Source organism: Symphodus melops (genome assembly GCF_947650265.1).
Source record: "Symphodus melops genome assembly, chromosome: 19".
NCBI lineage: Eukaryota > Metazoa > Chordata > Actinopteri > Labriformes > Labridae > Symphodus > Symphodus melops.
This window is the reverse complement of record NC_136709.1, coordinates 18,116,219-18,143,948: the sequence shown is the minus strand read 5'-3', so window position 1 is coordinate 18,143,948 and position 27,730 is coordinate 18,116,219. Positions and strand designations below refer to the sequence as shown.

General features: G+C 41.4%; 1 protein-coding gene and 1 long non-coding RNA gene across 2 annotated transcripts; both read right to left on the bottom strand.

Moving 5' to 3' along the window:
- Window positions 1-290: 290 nt before the first annotated feature.
- LOC306840188 (uncharacterized protein) lies at window positions 291-25,543 on the bottom strand (the record flags this gene model as incomplete). The annotated part of the gene is made up of 4 exons (XM_079369284.1): window positions 25,495-25,543; window positions 13,769-13,849; window positions 13,551-13,691; window positions 291-359 (listed from the first exon to the last, which is right to left on the bottom strand). Exons 1-4 carry the CDS (start codon window positions 25,537-25,539, stop codon window positions 291-293), a joined length of 336 nt encoding a protein of 111 aa, XP_079225410.1. The 5' UTR covers window positions 25,540-25,543.
- On the bottom strand, window positions 25,542-27,389 carry LOC306840895. Its single transcript, XR_013781395.1, has 3 exons — window positions 26,791-27,389; window positions 25,756-26,400; window positions 25,542-25,572 (listed from the first exon to the last, which is right to left on the bottom strand). It is a non-coding gene; the product is annotated as an uncharacterized lncRNA (long non-coding RNA).
- Window positions 27,390-27,730: the final 341 nt, after the last annotated feature.

The window sequence follows — 27,730 nt, the reverse complement described above, 5'->3', positions numbered from 1 at the left end:
AACTGTCTAATGGAGTGCCTTTACTCACTTGGAAATAGTTTAATAGCGCCAAACAAAATGGCGCGAAAGAGCTCACACCTGAAGGAGTGATATTTATCCTCATCAGTCAACAGTGTGCAAAGTTATGGAATCGATCCCTGCCCCCACATCCTCCCTCCGCCACGAGCTCGAGGCGTATGTCTGCCAGATGTCCAGAGCAAAGAGAGGGGATATGAAAGGGCTGCAGACTGCCAGAGGTGTCTTATATCGGAGGAATTATTATCCCTAATGATATAACATAACACATGCCGTCAGTCCCTCCAGGAGTAAGAACCCCTGGTCCATACGAGAGACACGTCTCTTTCATTCAGCTGAGCTTTCTGTAAAAACAGGAGGAAGAAGAGGATGACGATGGTAAATCCTTTATCATCCCATCAGTCTGTATCTGAGAGTACAAAAATATCCAATCTTAAACTTTCTTTTCATTAAAGTAAAGTCCAACAAGTTTACAGACAAAAGGAGGACAGACGTGTTTGTATGATAAGGTGTGGAGACTCTCTAGTATGACAGAATTAAAGAAAACTTCCTTCAAATCCTCAAGTTTATGAGAACACTTTAAACAGTATGAATCGAATATCTTTGGGCCACTTGAAGGCAGCGATATATTAGCTGCAAACATGTTAATTACATCAGTTTCAAAGTTGGCAGGTCTTCATGGAAGCCAAAAGTTGCTGTGAAAACAGTTTCCGAAAAAACATTTAATTTCTTTTACAGACGTTTATGGTCACCTAAAACTATTCTTCACTCTTCGTTTTGCTTCATTTTGGTTTCTCTCAACTCCAAAGGGAAATATCTCGCTCCTGAGTTGCAATATATGCTCAGTAATCCGGTTTACACGCCGCCTACAAAATAGGGCACGGGTGGCTGTGGAAACACAGACGGGATCAGGCTTTACCGAACCAAACCGTACCAAACTGATCCGTACTGGACTGCTGTGTGGAAACGGGGCTGTAGAGTTCTAACTTCTATGTTGACACAACTTCAGAAAGGCAAAGTAACTTTCTGTTTGCAAGTTTTTCTCTTGATTCCTGAGTGATCTTGTAGTACTTTCGTGATCCCGTGGACCATATGCTCGTGGCTCACCTGCTGTATATCTTCAGAAACGGGTCCAGTGGGGCACACTGTCAGCCGGAGCAAAACCTTGGCAGAGACGAAACGCTGAGTACACAGATCCTGTGAAATCTGTGCCTGTAAAACTAAACTATCTTTTCTCCATACAGATCCCGGATTAGAACTTCAATCAGAGGTTTGTCTGATTATGGACCAATAAAGAACTATGTTTGGCCCCAGCAAGAGGCTCCATACTTCCTAGCTACAGCCTGGCTTATTTATCTTACACAACCTGAAAAACTCACAGAGAAAATTAAATAAAGATGCCTGAAATCGGTCCTTGAGCTTGTGTAAGTTGTTGTGAACTAAATACACGTCGGGAAACTTGATCCAGCGAATCAACTGGAGTCGTACCATGTAGCACATATGTATACAGACCCTGGTAGATGGATATCTTGCCGTCAGCCCCTGGAGCTTTTCAGTGAATGGATGAGGAGGAGGGTAGACAGTACCTGACATTTACTTAGTACAGCAGGATAGACAGGCCATTGTCTTTGCTGAAATGAGAAACTTCATCGCAGAAGGGCGAACGGGGGAGAAAGAGGGCGGTGTCAGACAACTTGATATCAATCTAATGAAATAATAGGGAGAGCTCTGATGTGGATATCTGGGATATCTAGACTTTATACCCCCATTGACAAAGTCTCCCTCGACCTTGGGAAGCAGAGAGACACAAAGAGGTTGCAACTGTAAAACTCTGCAGCGAACACTCACTTTCACTGCCTCAAAAGGAGATGACACATGTCAAATAAAAACACAAAAATCCCCCTGAACATGAAACTTCTGTAGATGTGTCCACAGATTGACTTCAAACGATCTGACTGAGGTGGCACTGATAAACATTACGGGCCTAAATGTCAGATTTTCCTGTGATAGTGCTTCTGGGTTTTTCTAGCGATCGCTAATATAGTGGTAAACACAGAGAAAGAGTGTGCACATATGGCGGGAAGAAACTCATTTATAAGCCGTCTGCTGAACAGTGTCAAAAGCCTGGATTACTTTTCCCGCGTCCGTGCAGCCGGCCAAACCGACAGGCTTTGACATTAGCAGCGAGAACTGCTGAGCATCCATCAGAGAGAGAAAAAAAGAGGAAGGGAAAGAAGAAGTCGAGGGCTGGTGAAAGGAAGTGAGACTGAGGCCAACGAAACATCTGCTGTAGATCCTTTTTAAAACAAAGTCCGTCCCCTTCTTGCGGACTGTTTTGTTTGTGCATGGGTCAGGAACACACGCCAAACACACACACACACACACACACACACACACACACACACACACACAGGCACACAGAAAGAAAAGTGAAAAGATGTGTGCACTCCGAGGGACATGTTAATAAGTCAATAGGACACATCTCCGTATCTTATTGGGCCTTGTCTTAGCGGCTCGTCCGACACACATCAATGTTATCTTCTCACTCATGAGGGGAGAAGGACTGAGCCAAAAAAAAAAAAGAACAAAGGAACAAAAAAGGAGGAGAAAAAAGGAGGGAAGAGGAGAATGAAAAGCCCCCTTCTGACTCGCAGTGACCCACATACATTTGCCCGGCTTTTTCTGGGGCTCCATCTCTCCTGGCAACCGGCAGCCTCTGTGAAAGAATCCCAGCGTTCAGCCAAAGGCAAAGCCCATGTGAGGGGAGGGAGGGGAGGGGAGGATGGCAGAGGGAGAGAGAGAGAGGGAGAGGGAGGGAGAGAGGTGGCGATGGGTGGACACCAGACCCCTCCTCCCCCCTTTTTCTCCTTCTCCTCCTCCTCCACTTCTCAACGGCCCGTCAATCCTGGGGACTAGTTACTGGATGGATTCCTCCAGATCCAAAAGGATGAACGCAGCCCGCAGCAGTGGAAGAAATATTAACTGGATAAAAACATTAGCACAACAAAGTAAACATGCTGTGTCCCTTACGTTTTCCAGAAGTGTTATAGGCAAAAAGGTTGGTAAAAGTATTAAAGTAACCTTGAGAAAAATAACTTCACTTGAGGAACCATAGTAAAATATTTTACATTTATAAGGAAGGACCTAAAATCCCACATGACTGTATCACTGTATATATTATTATTACTGGGAATGTACTGCTCATATCACCTCAGAGGTGAGAAACTGACATATGTCTCTCATTGTTTTGTCTTTGTAGCCTAAAATGTCTTTTTATTGTCCGTTGAAGCTAATCTGGTACTGTCATGTTTATTCTTATATATTTCCTTATTGTTGTACAGTTTTCAGTTTGTTGTTAAATTTGAAAAAGCAAAAGAAATCACTTCTACCAACGACCAATCAAAAATAAAAAGGGGCGGGACTTCCGATATCAGCTTTGTCAACAGTAATAGGGGAGAAAAAAACACCGACTTGTCTTTTCGAGGGCTAAAGAGTTTCTCTACAATGTTTGTCTTTTTTCTTTGTGGTATTAAATAAAAGAAAACAGAGCTCAGGATTGTGGGTAGTGTTGTTATTTTCCCAGAGATCACAAATAATTTATTTCTTAAAAGGAGGTTGATATCATACAAACGTGTGTCTTCTATATGAGCACACTGAATACCATCCTTTTACACTCAGATGGTCAGTGATTTTACCTCCCACCACACTGCTGAGCTCTTTATAAGCACATGGAGCTATTTGAAGGGACTGAAGTAAACTTTACTTCTGTAACTTAGCAATGAACCATCCAAAGACACAGAGCCTGACTTCTTTATGCATCCTTTGAGCAAGGACCTCAAGCACCTTTTTGAGTTTTTGAGTTATTCTATGACGTTTACTTTCAACATGTGATCTTTCTTTATTTTCCATACGTTTTTATGTACACGTGCATTTTCTGCTCCGTCTCTGTCTGATAGCTTTGTTTGGGTCGAGCGTTGAAAAAAGAAGTTGTGTTGACACAAAAAGGAGCAAAAACTGTAATAGCATCATGCACAGTACTGAGTGAATTACTTGGTGCTGAACTCTTTCATCTTTGGAGGGAGAATAAAAACGTGACAACACCCTGAAGGTTTGCATTGCAATTTCCAAAAAGCAATTCTCTTCTTTATTTCCACATTTTGGCGTTATTTGATCCAGGAGTCTGAGACAAACGGATCAAACTTGGCTCACTTGTTTTCTGGGTACATAAGCAGCAGCTGCAATCAGCGAACACACTGAAAGAGACCAGTAAAAGGTTTTAATAGGGGCATTTGATTGGGGCGACCAGACTCCCAGCCTAATGATGGATGAATGCAGAGCCTTCTAAGCGACAGTGACATAATCAGAGAGCTGTAGGTCAGCGAGTGACAGCTGAGTGGACGGAGAAAGAGCCCTTTCAGCCCCAACGCTCATGGACGCCGATCCAGGTTCATTAGCAGTCCGAGGGGCTACAGGGTCTGCTACAGGCTTCTCCCAGCTACACATGACACACACACTCGCATACACACACATGTATCAGCATGCAGAGACATACTAAACATCACATAACAAGCAGCTTTTTCTTCTTCAAGTGAATCGGTTTTTGTTTTTAATGGTCCAAGGCTGTGATTTTCTCCCCTTTTGCTCGCCTTTTAACGGCTCTGGCAGAGCGTTTTATCTATAAACAATAAAAGGTTAAAACTTTTTTTTTCTCTGGTTTTGGCCCCTTCACTACTAATCATCTACACACTCTCCCCTCTTTTCCTGCCATTAAGCCTCGATGGAGCCAAACCCGCAGCCCAGCCAAAGAACCTGATAGTCGTGGAACCCATGCAGCTCTCCCCCCACCTTGGAATGCATTTCTGCTGCGCTGCACTTTTAACCATCAAGCAGGGAATGGATGCAATCCCCCCCCCCCCCCCCCCCCTAAAAAAAAAACAAAAAAAACACCCACACCCACCCACTCAGACACAAACACAAGACCACTCGCTTTTGAGCAATTACCCTCCAAACCTTCTCTGGTCCTGGTACATTCTTGCACAAACTGCACAAACAAGTACATTTACTCGAGCACGTTTCTTCACTGCAGTTTTCAGGAACTTTACTTGAGTGTTACAAATTCATGACACTGCAACTTCAACTTTGAATTAATGATAATAAATAATACTTTTATGACTTTAGATAACTTGCTCATCGTAATTATAAGCTGCTTTTGGTGGGAAACAAAAGCTGATCCTAAAAAAAAACATACAGTGTCAAATGTTAAAGCAGAGGTTTCTAACATTTCAGGCTTGTGGTTTCTTACAAGACAGTTGCGTCTTGTCGGGACTCATGAGCATTTGTTTTTTTAGCTTTCTCAGCAGGTTCCACAAACAGACATTCCTCTTTGCTCGAAGAAGGCTTATCTAAGTTGAAACTGGTTTTATGTTTATAACCAAAGAGCCTCGGATTCCTTTTGGATTGCCAACAAATACAATTGACTTCCTTTACAAGTCTGCCAGACAGTCATTGTTTTCCTTTTTCTCAACATCTCCCCGTTATTCAAATACCTAATCAAATAGATTCCAGAAGGCAAAAACACACAAAAAAATGGTACAAATAATACTTTCTGTACAATCAATTTCCTCATGACCATTCACATTTATCTTGTGACCCTTTGGAGGGGCCAGAACCTGAAGTTGGGGACCACTGGACTAAGCTCATTGGATGAAAGCAGTTTAAAGAAGCTCCAGCTTGACTCACTAAAACAGCAAATGGTTGCTTATACATTATTATATCCATATCAACAATCTGATAATCAAACACATTACATAACAGTACAAATATCCGTTTTATTTTGAAAGGGGAACTTTTGCTTTTTGTGTACTTTAACTATAAGATACACAATGTTGGATCTATCAGTGAGAAAGTATTTAATGCAGTTTTGCTGATAAAAAAGTAAAAGATCCACTTTGTCCACTTCACTGCAGACTGCAAATCTGGGTGTTTAATAGCTCATATTACACAACAACAGGCTCGCACACACACACACACACACACACACACACACACACACCCTTCTCCTCATAAATGACCACAACTAAACACAGACAAATCCCTCCCCCATCACACGTTCCAGCTTCTCTAAACCGCAGCGGCTCTCATGGAGAGAAAATCGACAGCTTTTGGCCAGACGTTTCGGTTCTGGACGCTCACCTCGGATTGTGATCTTGTGTTTCAAAGTCAACACATCGCTAAGACCACCTCGCTTCACCTACAGCCCACGCTCAGTCTCACCGCACAGCATATCTCCCTTTTCTGTAATGTATCTCTCAGCCCCTCGTGTCCTTTATCCCTCCCACCTATCTGCCTACTGTACTCTGTACTAACTTCTTCCATCCTGCCTCCAGAACACGCCGACCTCACAACTAGTACAAGTGGGCCTGCAAACACGCACAGTAATGTGGTTCGCAGTGTAGGTGTGTGCGCTGAAAATAACTCAACTGTGTAAGATAAATGTCCTCGCTTTAACATTTAAAACACTAAAAAAAGGAAATGAAGAAAAAGCCTGATGGGGGTAAAAAAAAAAAATGACACGAGAGAAGGTAGAAGAAGAATAGAAAGGAAACAGTGGAGATAACTAGAGTGTGACCTGCATCCTGACAGTGAGGCTCCTGAAATCCTGTGGGAACTATTCTACTGCCCCCTGCTGTTGCACAACACAACTACTGCCTTAGACACACCTCTTTCCCACAGTACAGTAACACCGTGCCCTCTTGCACTCTTCATTCACTCTTTCTGTGATGACTCAAATTATACACCACACTGTTCTGTAATTACATAGACCCTAACGTGTATGAAAAAGAAACACACAAACCTGCCCACGCTCAATTTTGAGTCCCCAACGTGAGGACGGGTTTCCACGCCCTGCCACTCTATCCTCGCCACATGTTCTCGCCCTGCAGTGGGGCCACTTCATTTCATAAAGACACCAACTAGGTTACGACCTGGTTATAGATGTAATGGATGTGGAGGCGAAGAGAAATGACACAAAATCTACCTGAGACTGTTCCCCGACCCTCAGGCAAAGAGTGTGTCTATTCAGTCATCTCAGTGTTTGACTCGGATGTAAATATGTGACAATAAAAACATTGGGACGTTTTAAGCCTCTTCTGTAGATAACACGTTTACCTTGGCAACATTTATATTCAATTTGCGGCTTTTCAATCTCACAAGTCACAAACACCAACTACAAAAACCTGGTCTTTGTCTTTCCTTTGACTCCACACTGAAAGAAGACTCTGTCATGATTGGCCTGTTTAAGGAAGTACAACTATAAAAACATGCTATGAATCCCAGCTGACAAAACTGTCGTAAATCAAAGCTGCTCAGTAAACAAGTAAACAGCTGTTCGCCTTGACGTTGCTATTACTCATTTAATTAAGAGCGTCTACTTTCGTCTGTACTGTAGCTCCACATATAGCGATGAAGGTCCTACACTTAAGTTCAGTCTGACACTTTTTGTTACTGACACCTGGTGCAGAGATTCAACTTGTTTCAATTCTAGTTTGTCAGAGCATGTTATATTATTGTTAAGATACTTGCATCAACAAATCCCACAAAGGCAACACTAACACAAGGTTAAGTTCAGGGCTAATAAATGAAGGTGACGCCCATCAGACAGCTAGCAGCAACAAGCTGTCACTCAAAGTGAGCCTGCCCGTACTTGTGCATAACTTCAAGCCTTCATATAATGCAAACAGGTTTTTGATAAGAAAATGAACCGTTGATTCAAAAGTTATGAAAACAGAAAATAAGTTTAAATCTTCCATAAAGGTGTAGATCCCAATAAGTTATCTTCCCAGCGACTCGTTTCAGCCAGGCAAATTTAAATTCAATTTAGCTGACGAGTGTAGAGTTTGGAAAACAAAATCAAGCACATGCAAAACAGGCGATCTCAGCGCCTGCATGTAAACAATGTCAAAGTGATTTGCAGAGTGTGGTTAATATTAGTTCTAGCAACACCCGCCTCCGGACCTCCTTTTAGTAAACGTCCAGATGACTGTGCTGGTAATGCTTTGCTCCAGTCCATATGCCAGTTTGACAGGACATATCCAACTATAAAAAATGTCTGAGATCCAAATACTCCCAAACCACACCTACTGCTCCTACAGTATGAGATGCAATCTATTCACTAGTCTTGTTTACATCCTGGTAATAGAGCAGTATGCGGTTTTATCTTTTCTGCGTTAGCTTCATCACTTCAGCGTCGAAGCTTGGGTCAGTAACAATCTGCACGTCACTGAAATACTGCAAATTTGACAACTTTTCGACTAAACCACCAGATCTGGAGAACTTGGCCACTACAAGTTTATGTCCCTTCTTATTTGCGATGGTTGTTTTTTAAATGACAATGACAGTCTATGTTCTTCCTCTGACTCATGAGCACTGAGGTTGTTGTATTTTTTTTTTACACAGCTTACAGTTTAACAGGTTATTGGTTTGGCTGCAGTCTCGGAAATATAATGGTCTCATTGACTCAATAACAAGCTTGGTCCTGCCAGCCTGCCAGCTTTGTGAGCAAGCTGCGGAGTGAGCGCTATTGTAAAAAAAAAAAAAAAAAGGGCATTTAAAAACGCTATTAAGCCACAGTAGGTGTGGGTGTGTACGTCTTTTTGTGGTGAGGGGGGATTTTAAAAAACGAAGAAAAGTAAGGCCTTAAACAAATATTTAGCTTGACAAGTTTTATTGAAAACAACCCCGAGTTCATATGTCTCTTTACTCTGCTTGGTTTCTTGTTATATATGCTGATGTTTTTTAGAACTATAAAGAGGTCAAAGTAAATATAAATAACATCCAACTGTGTGGATCAATATTTTGATTCTGGTGTTGTATGCTCACATGTTGGGTGTGTTTTTTTTTGGGCACGATATATAAACACACCTCTGGTGTGGGTGAGATAATTACAGCGAGCATAGTTGAACAACAGATGAAGTATGTTTGACCTGGATATAATTTAGAGTATCACTGTTTATATTCCCATCAATATACACCACACCCACTGCATACAAACCTACGACACACTAACAAAGAACAAAGATCAAGCTAGCTGGTGGCGGAATATCTGTATCAGGTGCTTTGAATGAATATCAATAAATAAGAGGGAGGGGCAGAAATCAAGGCAATATGGAGATAAGTGGGGTAAATCAATCATGTGCTGTTACACAATGCTGGAAAAGAAAGGATAATGTTGCTGCTCTGGTCCACATAGTAATAATTATAATAATAACTTTATTTATAAAGCGCTTTCAAACGAAGTGCTGTATAGAATATAGATAGCATAAAGATATCCTATCAAAAAATGTTTGACATCCCATCCCACCTCTCGGTTTGGAGGTTTAAAATCAGGTTTCTAAGATGCCCAAAAGGTGAAAGCTGATTTCCCTCGAGAAGATTTTCCCACTTCTGAAAGGTGTCTGTTAATGCCCCGACAAGAGACGTACGAGATCTGTTAGGTATGACTTGCTAACAAGATTTAAGAGGTATTTCCTTGACATTTTCTGTTGTGACATTATAAGTAAAGGTACGTTCACAGTAGGCTAACAAAAACAGACTATGCTAAAAATCTTGACTTTCTTTGATATGAGGCAGTTTAAGGAGTCGTTTTTTCAGTTCTTCGGGGTCTGTATACTTTTGGAAAATAAGCATTTTATTCACTAAAAGAGGATTAGCATACATGCTGCTGGGGTGTTGAAACATACTGACAAAGATGAGGTGGCGTGATACTGTGTTAGCCAGATGACTCAGAAGCACAGCCACAACAAAACAACAACACAGCGGTCTTATGGACTTTTCATCTGGGTAAATGACCTCTGACTCAAAATGTCGCACACTTATAAAATGTCTAGTAGATAAGGTTGGTGATATAATACACTCATTTATTGTTCTTTCCACAATGGCATGTCTGTGTCTGGATGAAAAAGAAAAGCTGATGAAGATCAGTGAAAAGATACCCAAACCAAAAGTCATTTAAGTTCCACACACTATAAATGTATAGAGAATCGGAACAACAATGTCTGTCAGAGTTACATGAAAATAAAGAGACAAATCTAAAAGGAGCTAAATCGGATATTGTATTAGCATGTGGCGTTATGTTTGCTTTCTGATGGTGTAAGAAAATGTTTATCACTCCCTTGCAGGCATAAAAAAAAAAAAGTTTCCCATGAATAAAATTGAGATCGGTCACCCATTACGAGTGGTGAATATTAAGTAAGCGACTCTTTTATCAGAGGTTTACCAATCATTTACTAAAGCTCTGACAGACGGTGGAGACGGGGGTTTTATTCTACCAACTCTGTGATTCATGCAAAATGCAAACACGTCTGGAGGATAAACGTTTCCCTGTTTCTATTTTTGTTAAGCGTACATAAAAATATGTCAATAGCCGTGCAGGTATTTGACTTCACAGGAATTCACAAGAAAAGGAAGTTCAGGCATAAACCAAAGTTTTCACCATTCACCGTGAAGGGAACATGAAGATTTCTAGACGATATCGTCGTCATCAATCTCATTGTTGTGGAGACATTTTGCATAAAACCACAAGAGGTAACCTCATTTTGGCAGATTTGGAAGATTAAAGGAAAAGTAATAGATGAACAAGAGACTCTATAAATGGGCTAACTGGAATTGTTATATTGAACATTTTGCTTTTGTTTTGAAACCTTAATTATATTTTAGATCATGCAGATCCTAATTTTATCTGACAACACCCTGTCAGTCAATTTAACATTAAATGTCATGTCCCACTAATTAACACACACACACACACACACACACACACACACACACACACACACACACACACACACACACACACACACACACACACACACACACACACACACACACACACACACACACACACACACACACACACACACACACACACACACACACACACACACACACACACACACACAGAGACAGGTGCAGCTTCTGTCTTAAGATCCAAACAGTCAGGTTTGGTTGCTTCAGAAAACCGTCTTCGCTCGCTCCTTCTTCCTCTCTACCTTATCTGCTCAAACAGCCACTTCACCTTTTATCTTCTTTAACAGCCCTTAACATTTCACATCTGCTCCGACAAACTCTCATAAACACTATCGAATGCTTTCCATATCAAAGCGGATCACTTGCCGTTGGTCTGAGTAAACACAAAACACAGGAAGACTTTGTCCTGAATGAGTAACGGTGAAGTGGGGTTGAAGTACTCCAGACTAAGTACCAGAGAAATAGAGACAAAAGTACCTTTAACCCCCTTTAACTAATCTATCATCAACCTTTATTCCCTCAATCTTTGCTCTGTGTGTTTGCCAAATAGGAAACAAGGAAAAGAAATCCTTCACCTAATCATTCAAGCCTACATGAAATTTAAGTTGAATGAATTCCTTTCACACTAGACGAGTGTAAATTAATCTCTGAGGAATTTATCGACTCCATGCCGCTCAGCACAAGTGAGCACATGTGAATTTCTTTAGATGATATTGAGACTTTGGAATTGGCTTACAGCGGCACTCATCTGTCCCCGATGACGGCCACACACCAATAAACACGTACAGGCTGCAATCACTGCAAAGCTTCCCAGGTTAAGAGGGGTCCAGATGGGCTGGGCTGGGGGGGGGGGGGGGGGGGGGGGGCTCAGATGGTCCACATTCTTTAGAAAACTTAAACCAGGCAGGACATTTTTTTAGATGGGTGGTCTGACGGAGTACAGGGGACAGGCGAGGACGTAGAAAGGAGCCAACTGTCATGCAAGCGGCGATGAGCAAGACATCAAAGGCGTCGGCCATCCGTTGGAAAGCGACCCGTGGTCCAGTGTGGTTCAGTCTGTCACCCTCAGTACCTTCGGCCTGCAGAGATCACAGCCGCTCTGTCACAGATCGGCCTCACATTGTCCCAGAGGAGCAGTGATCTTGTATTCACATTCCCGGCATCCAAAGATTCCCAGTCAAGGTCACAATGTGGCACATGTTGGAGAGGACGGGGAGGGAGATAAGGGGGCAGTGGGAGTGTGTGCAATCCGCTCACACTCTGACCTTTGTGACCTCTGTAGCACCAGCCAGACCCTCCATCAACAGTTTAGATCTCCAAAGTCTCAAAACGCCTGTGTAAATGCATATCTGTCTCCATAAAAAAAAACTTTGAAAACACTTTTTACAGTTTAAACACCACAAGCTACATGGATACTAAGATTGAAGGAATTTGGGCAAAATGATCATTGTTACTCTTTTGATCAATATTAAGTTTGAATGTCAATGAAAAACGTTTATTTCAGTTTTAATCCTCATGTAATGTCTTTTATTTAATGGTAATTTATATTTTATCTTAACATGAAAGCTTTTCTAAGTCTGCAAGTTAAAGTTCACTGTTATTGAGTTTATTTTAATTGCTATAATTGTGTATGTTATACTTTATTATGTTAATGGTACTTCTTGTCTTGTTTGGTTTATAACCAGCTCTTATTTTGAAAGAGAACGACTAACAGTGTTCCTGTGTTACACTAAATGTTCTCTTCCTGTAAAACGTTTTATATGTCGGATGATGCAGTCGGGGGCTTTTACTAAATTTTCAACCAATTAAAAAGCTTTGTCGAAGCTAATGATCCAATCAAGCATTATCTGATGCTTTCTCTCTCATGATTGGTTCTTTCCTGTTTCTGTTGGAAATACTTCCCGACAGCAGTTCTCCAGTTCTGTTTGATGGGGACTTAGGATTTTTGCAGAACGTAGCCTACAGCTAACATGATTACTAAAAGGAACTCAGAGGAGCATTTTTGACAATTGGGGTCCAACGATGGATTGATAGATTGATTAAAGACTGCAGAAGACGTCACAATATGAGTTAAATTCATAAGGAATTCATGTGTTGTTTTTCAGTTAACCTTGTAATTAACAACCTTAAAAATTACAATACGTTTCAACTTCAATTTGAACTCCTGCCGTGAATCTCAGAAGGAAGTTTATATTCCACTGCAGCTCCACTGAGGGTTTTTTTTTTTTAATCCTTCACATCAAAAACTCGTAGTCGACCAGAGAGCGGGATTCTCTGCAATCAGCATTTCCACCGGGTCCTGCTGGTTTCACAGTCATTGTCTAGACCTGGTAATGGCGGCCTCATGTGAGCCTGACCAAGTTGTTTTCCAGGGAAATTAAAGAATGAGGTCAGTGATGAACTCACAGACAAAGAGACAGACCTGCTTACTCATCCAGCCTTTGGACAGCCATTCACACAACACACTGTTGCTTCTGCTGCTGCTGAAAGCCCCAAAACCTGAAATTCCACTTTATGTAACCTATTTTCCACCTCTGACATTTGTCAAAGTCTAAGTGTGTGTGTGTGAGTGTGTTTTCTGCGTGTACGTGCTGGCTTGCTTGTGTGATTGACATGTCAGAACACACAGAACAAACATTAAAGGAGCCTCCTGAGCGCTAATGAAAGGTTGCAGGGTGTGTGTTTGTGTGTACAGACGATATCAATCAGTAAAGTAAAGCATGCTGACTCACAGAGGTCAAAAGCAGCTCAGGCGAGACAAAAGGGGAGCCCTCAGGTAGAGTTCCCCCTGTTACATCACAATGCCTGTGAACTCCATGTACTGTCTGGCCACTGGCTCTCAGCCAATCGCTGAGCCAGGTGGAGGGACGAGCCTGCCAAGATGATGGATGAGGATTAAAGACTATTAAGGAACTTGCATCGATTTCAACAAGAAAAACATGATGCTTACCAAACGGGTCACATCATGCCTCTGCAGTTTCTGTCTCATGTGAGTGCAGAGGTTTCGTGGCATTTCCCGCATAGTCCTCGGCTGCACGAGAGGAAATGACAGATAAAATGTCAGAAGTTGAAAGGAGACCAGATGACTGAGTAACCATTTCCATCGTCTGGCTCCAAATGTCTTTGCTTCATTGTTTTCTTTTAGGTTTTGATGATTTACTGGAAACAGCAAACAGTGTCCTTGTCTTTTCGTGTGTTTTATGTTTATTATGTCAGTGTTGAAGCTGTGCTGGGAGGTTTAAATTTATGTTGCTGTTTGTATTCCCTGATCTGCAACACAAGGTTTTTTAATGTTTTAAATGTTGCACATTTTTTATGCAACACAAGCGCAAGATGTTTTTATCAAGATGTGCAGAAAGTGAGAGAATGAAAATAACATTGTGCTGTTTTATTAGTACAATGTATTACAATGATACTTTGAGTCAAAGAAAAATCCCTTCTAAAAGAAGAAAACACAAGATGAGGATTTGTCAGTAATATTTATGGTCTTGGTCTTAGCTTAATCTCGCCCTGCCTTGGTCTTGGTCTTGACTCAGTCTAGATCCCTTGGTGTTGTCTTGGTCATGGAGCAGTTCGCTCTTGACTACAACACAACCCAAATTTATTACAATTTTTATAATCAATGTCAACATTTTGTCAATGACGTAATCACATGAGCAACAGACGAGTCAGTCCACCGCTCACGGTGCATTTCTCACATCTTACAGAGCTGCTGTTGTAACGTGGGTTTGCAGAGTTTAAATATTGTTTGTCGAAGCTGTGCTCTTTAATGTGCAGAGTTTGAAGGTAGTTGTAATAAAACTTAACTATCAACTGGCTTTCACTTTTCATGAGTTTGAATAAAACACTTTCACACTCGTCCTTTTCCTTTAAAAGTTGTTGTTACAATGTGTTTAAACCTGTGAGCACATGAAGTTTGACACATTCAGAGGCTGATTAAAGAAAAATGTGGCTAATCACAGTGACAAAGACATCACGTCGTCTAACCCACAGCAGGAAGTATTTTTTGACTAAACCTTACAAAGGCACTTTGTACTAACTACATATAAACTACATATAAGTGCCGTAGGAAAAAAAAAAAAAAAAACTCGGACATTACACTGTGTGAGAAACTGGGAGTCAAATCAAAAGTGTTCTGTTTAAACTTTTAGTCCAGTCCACGCTGATTTGTAGTCCCCTTTTCGGGCTTTTAACAGTGACACCTGAGCTATGACCTCGGCCGTTTGTCCAAATTACACCTGACACTGGAAACTTCTCCTGTCGCACATAAAATTGCTTCTACCCGCTGAGGAACTTGTGCCGCAGTCACCTGCGAGCAATCACTCATCTCCGCTCGCCTATTCCGTGAAACGCACACTTTAATACAAACCGGACCTGACTGCGGGTCTACAGAGGGGCCATTCTATCGGCAGACGCTGGCGTGCAAAGCTGCCGCAGAGCACTATTTTCATAATGACAAGAGAGATTTGTAGAGAGGGGGAAGGGTTGTTGTGAGGAGTAGACATGATGTAAAATAACTTAACTGCCTTATGATGTGCAATAAGGGGAAGGGAGAGGGAGGAGAAGCTCCCATGAGGATCACAGTTGGACTACACAAACACCGCAGAGCTCTGAGCCAAAATCAACAGGAGTAAACCCTGCAGATGTTGTTTTAGTTGCTGCCAAATTACGCTCTTTCGCTACTTGACCTTTTATGTTGGAAGATTTTTTTTTCTTCTTCACATTTACGATCCTTTAAAGAAATATAGAATTTAGGAAGTGTCCGTCTTTCGTATCATCTCATTTGAGACATCTGTCAGTCATCTTTGAACGGTGAATGAATGATGGCTGTAATTATTTAAGATCCTCTTCTCTGTATCTATCTCTCTCTCTGTGAATCTCTCTCTCTCTCTCTCTCTCTCTCTCTCTCTCTCTCATGTGAGGTACAGGGCAAGAGAGATTGACCACTAATTTAATGATTTTAGATAACAATCTTATCCTGACAAAAAGAGAAAAAAATGATTAGCTAATATACATGGAGGGCCATGAATACATAAGGGTGGCCTGTCCAGGTGTAGTTTATTTGTGAGAAACCATTTTAATCTTTAAGGACTGATCGAAGAGTCTCCACAGCTGTCATTGTCGGATACCTAGGGAGGTAGTCATAACAGCAGCCTGTCAGATAAAGACATCCACCATCCTGATGAACATTTAGAGTGACGGTTTAGTGTAATCTCTTTCCCCTCTTCTTTACCTCTGAGGGAGGAGGAGGAGCTCACAGGTGGCTTTCGGCAGAGATTATACACAGCTTCATTTTGAAAATATCATCTGTCAGTGAACACATCAAGGTAACCTTCTATAAATAATCACTGACTGTACCCCCTCTGCTTTCAGCTTCAGTGGGTGAAGGAGCTGAAGTGTTTGGGTTGAAGGGGGGCGAAACCACAGAGCTGACCCGGGCCGGAAATCACGCTGTTTTCCTTCGACTCTCAAATGGGGGCTTTTTTGAACGGACCAAATGGTTGCAAAAACAAAGGCTATGAATGTGCGGCATATTTCATAATCAGACGTCATTCTGCAGCACACCTGCACAAACAGCAGCCTCACTGTAGCCTCCTGTAGAGCGGCTGCCATGTGCGCAGCTACAAGCCCCTCGGTGGTTCTTAGAGCAGGCCGTGCCATGTTTGGGCTTACGCACGTTTTGCATATAAAACTGAAGTTTAAACACGGACTTGAAAGTAAAGAAGCAGCTGACCTGGCTATTAGCTGCAGAGATCCCCCACCTCGATTAAAGCAGATGCTGAAATAGCAGTGTGTAGGGATGGAGAGGTGGATGTTAAGTTTCAGAAATACAGTTTGACTACATGTGTGACTGAACTCAGAGAAGAAAGACATGGTCGTTGTTTGCAAAGTAAGACGTGTAATACAACAATGAAAAAAAATAAAATAAAAAGCTTTTCTAAGAGATGCCAGTTGCTGCATGTTATCCTTCGGCTCCTTTTCTTCGTGCTTTCCTATCAAAATAAAACTCAAAGTGGATGGAAAACAATCTTGGTAAATCAGTTTTAACACTCAGCACTATGCAGAAAACCGACATAGTTGTGGATTATTACAAGAGAGCAGACCTTTGCTGAGGGGCTGGTGGAGTCCAAAAACAGAACTCAAAGAGAGATAAATGCCACTTTGAATTAAAGAGGCCATTGCTCACTAGGCCATTTGCTTTTGTTCTGGCAGTATAAAGTTATAAAAGCAACTGGTACGGCAGTGTTGGATGTGTTGGTTGTGAGTCTTTGAGAGTGAAAAACAAGGCCAAGCTTTCCAAAGAGGTTAAACTAGGCAGTACAGTCACAGGCTGTAAACAAACTCAACCTTACCATCATCCTGGAAGAGAAGTCCAATGCTTAAGTGAGAACATTTTAAAGTACCACAATCATCCATTAAATCACCACTTCCAGCTTCTGCCTTCAGGACCAAGGTACAGAGTCGTCTGTGTAAGGAAAAAACATTTATATAAAATAAAATAAAGTTTCCCCAGTTTGACCCTGTTAAATATCTGAATCTATAAAGACACTTCAAAGTCAGCCTTTTATTTCGTGCTGCAAATGTAAGTATGATTTTGTTGTCAGATTTTTGTTCTGCGTTCATGATGTATTTGTTGTTTTTTTTAAATGTGCTATTTTCTTTTCTTCTTATCTTCTCTTGCACATATTTGCACACACGAGCCAAAGACACGTCTGCCGTTTGGTTCGAAGTGTTGACAATCTTTATTCAGCATGGTACGGGACAACTCGGCTCTCGTGTGAGTGCGCCCTATGTTAACATCCAAACCTACACCTCAGCTATCTCCACAGCTGCAGTAACACAGCTGCAGGTCTATTTCTGAATCAGGTGTTGCTTCACTTGGGTTGAAAAATAGAAGAGTGGTGCTACTGGGGCAACAAGCCAAAAAGAGCAAACGGAGGCCCAAACACAAACAGGCCCAGTCACTCAAAGTAATGACATCCTGGAGTTTCTCAAGAAGCCTGTTTGTCAGACCGAGCCACCACCGCTACAAGCCGCAGCTTCTCATGGAAAACACTTTGCTCCACAGGCGAGTCATTCTGCCTCAGATTGGAAAACATGACAGGCGGATGATGACCAGGGAGAGTTATGCAACAAGCAGCCCCTGGAGTTCAGCTCGAAGTGACGAGTAATGCTGTTAGATTATTATCTGTGCTTGTTTGAATTATGAAATACGACGTGTGCACGTCTTTGCTGCAGTGTAAACAAAGGGGCAATGTGACAGTGATGCCGTTAAATACAGTTAAGTCATAATGTGGTGATGACAGTTTGCTCGTACCTGAAGCTAATTTGTTCTGCATGTTTACGAGCCTTTTACACACAAAGAGAGAGAGAGAGAGAGAGAGAGAGAGAGAGAGAGAGAGAGAGACAGCGGGAAAATGATGCATGATAACTGTACACCTGTAAACCACTCTTCTATAACTAGCTACAATACATACAAAAACTCACAATGTCCTAAAAATCCTTCCATGTTAACTTTAGTAAACAGTCCACACAGAGAAGTTGTGCATCTTCACTTTCTGTTTCATTTCGGATGTTGACTTTTGTCATCACACATGCCAAGCTATTCCATCATTTAACGTTTTCTCCCTGACTGCAGAGAGACAGGGGCCTCTTCCCACACCACTGCTTCCCTACTATTAAAAACAAACAAAAAAAGATGCAATTTGTCCCCGTACATGGATGTCCAATGCAATTTCACAAAGATACCACGACATCATTTTGCATCCTTTAACATCCCACTTAAAATCAGCATGCATCGGACATGCTGCTGCAGGAGCTCGGGACAACTTTCATTAAATCACCCAAAATGACACTGCTGGAGACACTTAACTTTGTGTCATATTCTGCTAATACTTCCTTGTGTTAAATGGAGAATGTGCAACCCGACATGCATCACAGACCAGTGAGACTGAGGTGGCCCAATAAGTCTCTAAGGTCATGTTCACTGGGGAGAAACAGCGGGAATGAAGTGTGCAGTTCATAAGCAGCCAGCGTAACAGTGGCATTTGGATCCCATCTAAACCAAACAGTGGTGACGTTAGAATGTGCTAAGTGCAAGAATTCCCACTTCAAAGTAGGGAAGCAGGACGGGCCCGGGCGGCAGTACAGTAAGGCGTCTGTTTGAAGCTAAGCGGACCATGTTAAGACACAACGCAGACCGGGGCCCTTGGGCTTTTTGCACTGAGGGGAAGCTGGCATCGGCTACGTTGAACAAATACGACACTCTGATCGATGCCCAAAAGCCTGCATCTGAAAAGGCCAAGTGGAAAGGAAGCTGCACTTGAGAAAAAGCAGGGATGACACATGTGCACGCAAGAAAAATAAAGACACATACACACTGAAGTCTTCTAAAGAAGAGGAAGGATGGATGTTCAATGGGCCTAGGATGCCAAAACCAAGTTCAGCCCGTAGATATAGACCGCAGAAGGAGCGCATTCATGTTAATAACTGTTCCTAGTTTCTCTCCTGCCAGCAGCTATTACCTTAGTTCATGCTTTGCTGTGTACCTGCAGAGCAAAGCTGCAGTTAATAGTGCTGGACACCTCGGACAACAAGAACAACAACACAGGAAGATTAGGAAGAAATAAGCAAATTAAAGTACTCAAACAAAAAGGAACAAAAAAAATCTGTTACAACCACAACATCTATATTGTCTGCATGCAATTCAAACATAAGTCTATGTCCAGAAGTGTTTATTCTGGAATAATGGGTCCCAACATAGCGGGACAGAAAAGGGTCACGAGACATACAGTATTTTAAAGCTCCTTTTCACTAGTTATGTCTCTGTATGACACATAAAGACAACTGAGGCAATCAGCAAGATAGACTTTCTCTCCATTCTTACTTTTGATGCTTGTACCCTTTGCTCTGAGGAAGTTGTTGGACGAGCTGATTAACAGCCCGCTGCTTGAACAGCATCTATTTAACAGACAGCAGCTTAAGATTTATTTGTTCTCTACTTACACGTGTACAGAACAGGATCAACAAAGAGAGAAGACGTTCTGCTTTGTCCAAAGGGGGGGGGGAACAAAATCAATCCAGAAATGCTCGACAATAGAAAAAAAGATTTTGAAAAATCATATCCTGGTACATGCTTTTGTACCTTCTCTCTATACATTTGAGGTTTTGAAACATTTAGGACCGTGTATAAAGGGGGACATGGGGAAACAAGCAGGAAACGATATGTGGGTTAGGAGCTGTAGGTCAGACTTGAACTCGCTCCTCTCACTTGGAGGACCAAAGCCTCTGAATGCGGGGCCTTAAGCACCTGAATCATATGGTTGGTTTTGTTTTTTTAGAATGAAATCTTTATCTGAAAAGTCAAGTATGAGCATAAAGAAGCAGAACGTGTAAATACTCAACAAAACTTCACTTTCAAATGAGTGCCAGTTATCTGACATACTGAAGGGCAGGATATTATAAATTGATTATTTACAGTGCAAACAAAGGAAGTTTGAATATGAAAAACACTGAACAGAAAGAACAGAAGTGGGGAGGGCTCGGCAACATTTGTTCATATTGGCAGGTTTTTCCAGCTCAGTCTGTGATCTGTTGTGTGTTTGAATGCAGCACAGTTAGATACTTCAGTCGAAAGGGTTGTCAATCACTCGTGTTTTAAACACTGTTTACCTTCTTTACTGATTTACGTTTTCTTTACAGGCAGCTGTAAAAGTTCCTCCTCCTACACACTTCTATTCAAATAATTACTGCTGAAATAAAATCCATGTAAAGCAGCGTGGGAAAGAGTTCTGGTTATGCAAAGCTTTGCAGGAGATAAGCCATGACCGTTAACAAAACAGCAGCTTTCTAGCGGGCTTCAGCTGGCCACACGTTCAAACTGTCAACATCAGTAACCTGCTGCCGGCTTTACACAGAAGGCGTGCCAGGTCTGAGGTGTGTTTTTACTAACCGAGGCAGAGGGAGGACTGTTCCAAATATGGCAACTTTCATTCAGAATCTGTCATCTCAAGGCTCTTTTAAAGACCATCTTTGAGAGTGCGAGTGTCTCATTTCAAATGCCTGCAGACAGGAAATGGATAGTGAGTAGCCGTGTTTTGAGAGTTACCTCAGGGAGTACACCTGGGCAGAAGGAAAAAGGTTCAGAGTTTGTAGAAAATCCACAAATCAGTTCCACTCAGTCCTAACATAAGCAATCCAAAGGACCTAATATAAAGGAGGCCTGTGAAATAAAAAAAAAAGCTTGAGAAGATTTTAACTTGAATACATATTTATAATGTCCCCAAAGACATCTGTACTGACAGCAGTACTAAGTGCTGTTTCTGTGGAAAAGAGAACAGGTCTGTGTTCTTGCACTGTAAAAGCTATGAGATACATGTTAAACCTCAGAGGGATAGCTGCAAAGATCTTTGACCTTGACTGTAGAGAATAAAACCAATACACAAAGGGATGTCAATTTACAGAGCTTTCCTTTAATAGGACAGCCTCTCTCTCTCTCTCTCTCTCTCTCTCTCTCTCTCTCTCTCTCTCTCTCTCTCTCTGCCTGAGTCTGTCATATCTGCAATGAAAACATTATACATATTACTTTTTTAGTGTATTTTCGACAATATGCAAATAAGTTGCCTGTGAAATATACGTGGAAAAATAAATACATTTGATATTATATTATTTCCTTTGATGTGATAATAAATATCACATCTGGTCAAAGTGTGGGTTGTAAAAGATGACTTAAAGTATCCCACAATGCAATGCGGTTGATACATGGAGATGACTTGAATTCTGCTTCTAGCCTTTCTCAAAATAAAATACTACAGAAAAATAATTGATATTCTGTTTTTTAGGAGGTTGTTTTTTTACATCAGTGTAGGGTTGCATTTGGGCAGCTGTGGGCGCCATAAACAGCTTTAACCACCTACAAGGAAAGTGGAGGTCTCTAATGTCTGGCACTTGGATTTGTTGGGGTCCTGGGCCAAAATGTTTGGGAAACCCTGCCAAAAACACAAATAGACGGCGTACCTCAGCCTTCTTGTGTTAAACAGCATGAAGCCAGAATATCTTTGTGGCTGGCGCAGAGTCTGCGTGGAAGGGATAACCTTGAAGAGCCGTGGTATTGATTATATTTGGCTTCACTTGAGGTGAGGCATTTGACTGTCCATTCTTTTATATAGTAGATGTTTGGCACTCGGGGTGTGCAGTTTCAGTACCATCATTACATGGCATGAGTCTGCATGTCATCCCCCACTCTCTCCTCCCAATGTTTCCAGTCTCTTTTCTCCTGTTCTACCCAGTTAATGCAAATATCGCCCAAAAGTAGAACTTCGAGAAATAATAAAAAACTTGATGGAGGGGGGGAAAGGGGATCTTAGTGTGTGACTATTTGGACAAAAGTGACTGCTAACAGAAATCAAAACATTTAATAGTAGTATGTAAAACTCTGCATAAAAGAATCCGTTGCATCAACACTGAAATGTCACAGTGAAGCAGCAAGTGGAAAGGAATTTAACCCCTGGAACAAACATGAGTTATGTAACATTTCGGTTTGTTGCAGGCTTGGTTTAAATTTACGTTAGTGCTTGACAGGAAAATTAATTGACAAAAACCCATTTAGGAAAAAAATAATTGGCCCAAAGTGGATTTTACTTCTCAACATCCTGGTTAAAATTGATGGCAGTGACTTATTTGGAGTCTATTTTGGATGATTGATTTTTCCTTAAGAAAACACCCTGAAGACACAACAGCGCAGTTAGGTCAAGAGGAAGAAGAGCGCTTCATCAATGAGCCAGCCTCCCTTCAGCTGCTGGTGAAACCCTGACTACAGGACAGCCTGATGGCCAGTCGCCTGCATGGAGGGAAAAAGTGAGCAGAAAAGGCCGAAGTTTTCCAACAGGAATTGAGAGAAAAGACACACACTCCGTCCAAAGCTATGTGAAGGCATGAATGTGTTTCGGCAAAGTCGTGACGCATTCGGTCATTCACACGTCAAACCATTTTTCCGCTCAAAGGAGAGCTCTTTCTTCGCCGCCTGGTTCAGTGGAAATGCAAATGTTCAGGTCTTGCCCTAATTTGATGGAGCAATTCATTTCCCAGTAACATTAGGCATTTTGTACGGCTCTTGTTAACATCTCGTTGATATGTTGTACAATTTAGTATGTTCTGAAACCCTATACAGAGTTTGCATATCAAGGACTTTTTTTACATTTCTTGGTGTCCTGTTAACTTTGCTAGCTTAGCTTTTGTTCTGATAGACAGTTTGACCTTTGGGAAATGGTGTTGTCACTTTGTCCTTTAATCCAATTGACCGTTGTGGAAAATCATAAAAAGGTTATGGCCAAAAAAAAAATCCAGGCAAAACAAGCACAAGGGTCGAATGGCATCTCTTCGGAGAAGTGCAGGTAAAGTAGCGTATAGCCTCTCGACTGAAGCAATGTGTTTCCACATGCAGCATTGGAATGTGGACGTGAAGCTGCAGAGAAGACCGAGGGCTGGTGGTGCTGGTACTGCTAATGTAAGGCCCACTTGGCAAACCGATTTGACCCTGTATCCCTGCAGACACTGTGATCCTGCTCGGTTTGAAAAAGTAGCACAGCTCATCGCGACTTTGACTGAGAGCTCACACTGTATGAGTAGAATCAGGAAGCAGCATTCACACTGTTCCATAGACAAACTCCCACAGCTGGAGGCTGCAAATGTCTCTCGCACACAGACTGATATGACTTGTTGTACAACTCAAACATCTGAAATCGTACATCGTGTATGCTGAGCTTTATTAGATTTCAATTTGGGCATCACCCAGGCCACTTTGACCCCTCCCTGGATCTACCTGCAGAAATAAACTGAGTCCATCAAGCTCTCACTTCTATGAGGACAGAACCATTGCGCAGCAACGATATAGATGCAAACACAGGGCCACTCAGAAAACTTTTCACTTTTCCCAATTTTAGCCAGATGACATCGCACACCACCACTTCTGCGCTTTAATTTATCCTCCTATTACTGTCTGAGACAATGAAGGAAGCCTTTTTCACAACTAGGATTGATGCTCACTATCTCCACAAGTGTTAGGTCTGAATACAGAAAACCCCATCCTATTATCATATTACATCTCCATGTGCTGTGAACCACCATGAGCTGTGTTCTGGGAGCTGTTTATTAGTTTTTATGAAGTGCGGTGAGGACACAGACCTTGTCGGATGTTAAATAGAGATCTGTGTGTTGCTGAAAATATTATCCTACTACATAATGTGTGGACATAGTTTCAATAAGGTCAGCATCCAAGCTATTGAAGACTTTCTGCATGAATCCCTGGATTGCTATCTGTCAATAGTTCCTGTTAAGCTGTTACCTGACACAGAGAACAATGAAGTCACAGAAGAAAAGCGTCACGTAACCCAAACCTCACACACATCACATGTCAGCCCCAAACACACTCATTAAACAGGCACTAAAATCTGCCTCAGGGAAGACACTTGTCACCTCCACCAGTGGACTGATAACAGGTTGTGCATCTCCATATTTGGAGTGCGAGTGACTGATTGGAGGAGGCATGATGAAGCCACATACTGACAAACGAGACAGAGCCATAGCACGTTCATGAGATTAGTGCAGCTGACTGTGTGAAGCAGACACACCCTCGTACAGGTAGGGAGGTAGGTAGTGCTTTGATGGAAGGCCCCTGAGGGCCACGCAGGACTCGCAGATAATTAAAGGATTTGCCTGAACATGAAAATGACCCAGATTCTCGGCACCTGACCCAAGGTGTGGCAGCAGACGTTTCTGCTTGAGGCCTTCACTTAAAACAAATTGAAATCTGTCACTGAAGCATTATCTGAATAGATGAGCTGATTTCTTTATTACGCTTCTCTCATTCCAAACTCACATGTCACAATGCATGTCAAGTTAAAAGTAAAGGGCAGTAAACTTTTCATATTGACTAGAATTAGAGGACAAATAGAATAACAATAAAAACCCAATACAACAGTCATGTACACAGAGTTACATAGTGAGTAAATCTTTCCTTCATAGTTAATTAAGCCTGGTCATAAACAACTTTAGATGACTCAGGATGAGCCTGCATCCTCATGCTGTTCAAACAAAGCTGTGTTGTCTTGTTTGGTGAAAAGCAGCCATCATGTGGTCAAAATGAGGTACTGCAGCTTTAATTCCTTATTGTTCCCTCAAGGAGTTCACTTTTTTGTGACCTATGAATACAACTTCATTATTCTGTAGAGTACACACAACTGCCTAAAATATGCTTTAATGTGATATACAAAACAGGTAATTAAAAAACTTATAAACGATTGAAATAAAGTTAGTGTTATTTGATTCCAGCTCAAAAGGTTTTGAGTAGTAAACAGTAATAGCTTAGAGTCTGTTTAAACTACCTACCTAAACTAAACTTAGACCTTTTAACAAAGTCCTGGGACCAGATTGTCATGTGTTTGACTTCAGGAAAAAGGAAGGACTCTGTTTTAGTTCTTAGCTCCTGTGTGAACTGCTAGAGTCTGGGTGCGTGGAGAGGAGAGATGACTGTCGTATTGCTTGTCACTGTTACTCTCTGCAGCTTTATTCCAGTGTCGCTCTGTCAAACTATATTCATAATCAATCAGAAATAAACAGTATATACTCAAAAGCAATGCTTATTAAGATAATAAAACCAATAAAAGAGAGCCGACTGACCTGTATGAAGTCCCATTCAGAGTCAGAGGGTTTCTTCAGTAGCATGGCTGCGGGATAACATCTGTCTTCTTGGAAAACCTTTGAACCAAATCAACAAGACATGTTAGTTCAGATACAACAGCCCAAGTGGTCTAACTACACTTTGAGAGGACAAGGATGACACTTGTTGAGTGTTTGTAAAACTCCAACAGCAATCTGGTAAAACATAGTTAAAATTTAAATAAAGTTTAGTTGAAACTAGTGGAGGATTGTGGTACTTACCTGCATGCAAAGAGGTAGAGCAGCCATTAGTTCCAGTCTGTAACAGTGTTGTGTACAAACTTGGTCTGTTTAAGGTACTCAGTTAGCCTCTCTGTTTCAGGATGATCTGGTGTGATCCTGAGTCTCCTGATACCAATTAACTGGTACACCTGTTTCAAGTTAGTTCCCTAATTAGTTAGTATTTCACAAAGGAAGCACATTCGAAAAGACTTGCATGAAATAGAAGCAACTGATTTTGCCTTTATGGATTTTAGCAGAAAGACTTCTGGATATTTGGTAGAAAAGTCCGTTATAAACAGCATATAATGGTTTCCTGTTTTGCGTCTCTCGACAGGACCAACGATGTCCATCCCAAGGCGCTAAAATGGGGTGACAATAATGGGTAGTGGTTAAAGTGGAGCTCTTGGGTCGTTTAAGTAGATGTTATTTGGCACTGATGGCAACTTTTACAAAACTGAGCAACATCTCTAAGCAGGCCAGTGGACATTTTTTTTTAATGCAAGCCTTGTTTGCATTTGCCCAGATGACCCAAAGGCAGGCATGGTGATTCCAGCTGCTTGGGCCACTAGCTGCAACGCTGACTCTTGTTGACCATAGATGATGCAATTTGTAAGATACACTTGTCACATATGATTTCCAACTCGGCTTCGTGCTCCTTTGCAGCCTGGAAAAGAGAAACAAACTTCCTGTATACCAGCGTCCCAACACTGCCAGGGTGCAACAAGGCCCTAAGAATGGTTCCATTAACTTCAATGTATTTCATTTTAATAGAACAGTCATTTTTAATGCGAGTTAAAAAGCACATTTCAACAACAAGGCAATTCAAAGTGCTTTACACAACACCAAAAGCAGCATAACAAAACAAAAAATATTAAAATTGAAAATTGAAGTCACTAAAACAATTCACAATCGCAGAGAAGAACCACTTGGACATGTGAGTACATGTATTTAGTATGGCCTTAAAGTTCATACAGACAACAAGTTAACTTTTTACTGGAGGGTTTTGTTGGCTTGCTACCTGACGGGCCCTCCCACATGACAGACTTACCAGCACTGGTTGCTGCCCTCTGTTGGGCTGGTTTGTGGCTGTCCTTTGTAGTCCTCCCTGCATTGTAGCTCCATGGTTGACCCTTTTCTGTGCCGCCACAAAGACATCGAAAGCTTCAGCGTAAAAGCCCAGTGTTGAATTAACTCCCACAGAGTTGATTTCAACACTTTCAGGGTTTATATAGCTCCATACTTTTTAGAATCAAATCAACACAAGATTAAATCAGTGTTTCACATAATTGGTTATTGAATAGTAGGCAATCACTATTTACTTAAATGCAAATAATACACTTGAAAAGCTGAAGTACTGAAAGCACTTTAAATTCCTCTTTAAGTCTGAAAATGATGCACTTGGCTTGGATCACTGTCAGGTTGAAATTGAAGCTCCCATGGTCTCACCCTCCATGTGTTCATAAACTTTAAACTGTATTTCATCGCCTTCATGAAGGATCTCAAACAGGTTTCTGACAATGGCCTCAGCGATTCCCCTTTTTCAGTCCACCCATTTTCTGAGAGAAAAAAGGACACAAATGCCCACAAATATAGGTCAATAAATGTATGACACATACTTGTGGCCAAAGTGAGGGGGTAAATATGATGGTGATAATGCTTGGAAGGTGCAGTGAAAAAAACCCACTTTTACTTCAAAATGTAAACATAAAAATGCTTACTATCATTGCTAAAAGGTTTAAAAATTATTTGTATTCAATGATAGCTTAATGATTTTAATGGTTAGCTAACTACAAGATACAGCTCGCAAACATTAGCTTGTCAATTTTAATTTAGCCATTTAGTTCATGGCAATAAACGAGGCCTTTCAAAGTACATATTCTCTACAAATATAATATTTTACGCAGTTCAGATAATTAATTCACTTCATTTCATTACATTACTGTATTTTACTTACCATGTAGAACATGGAAACTAA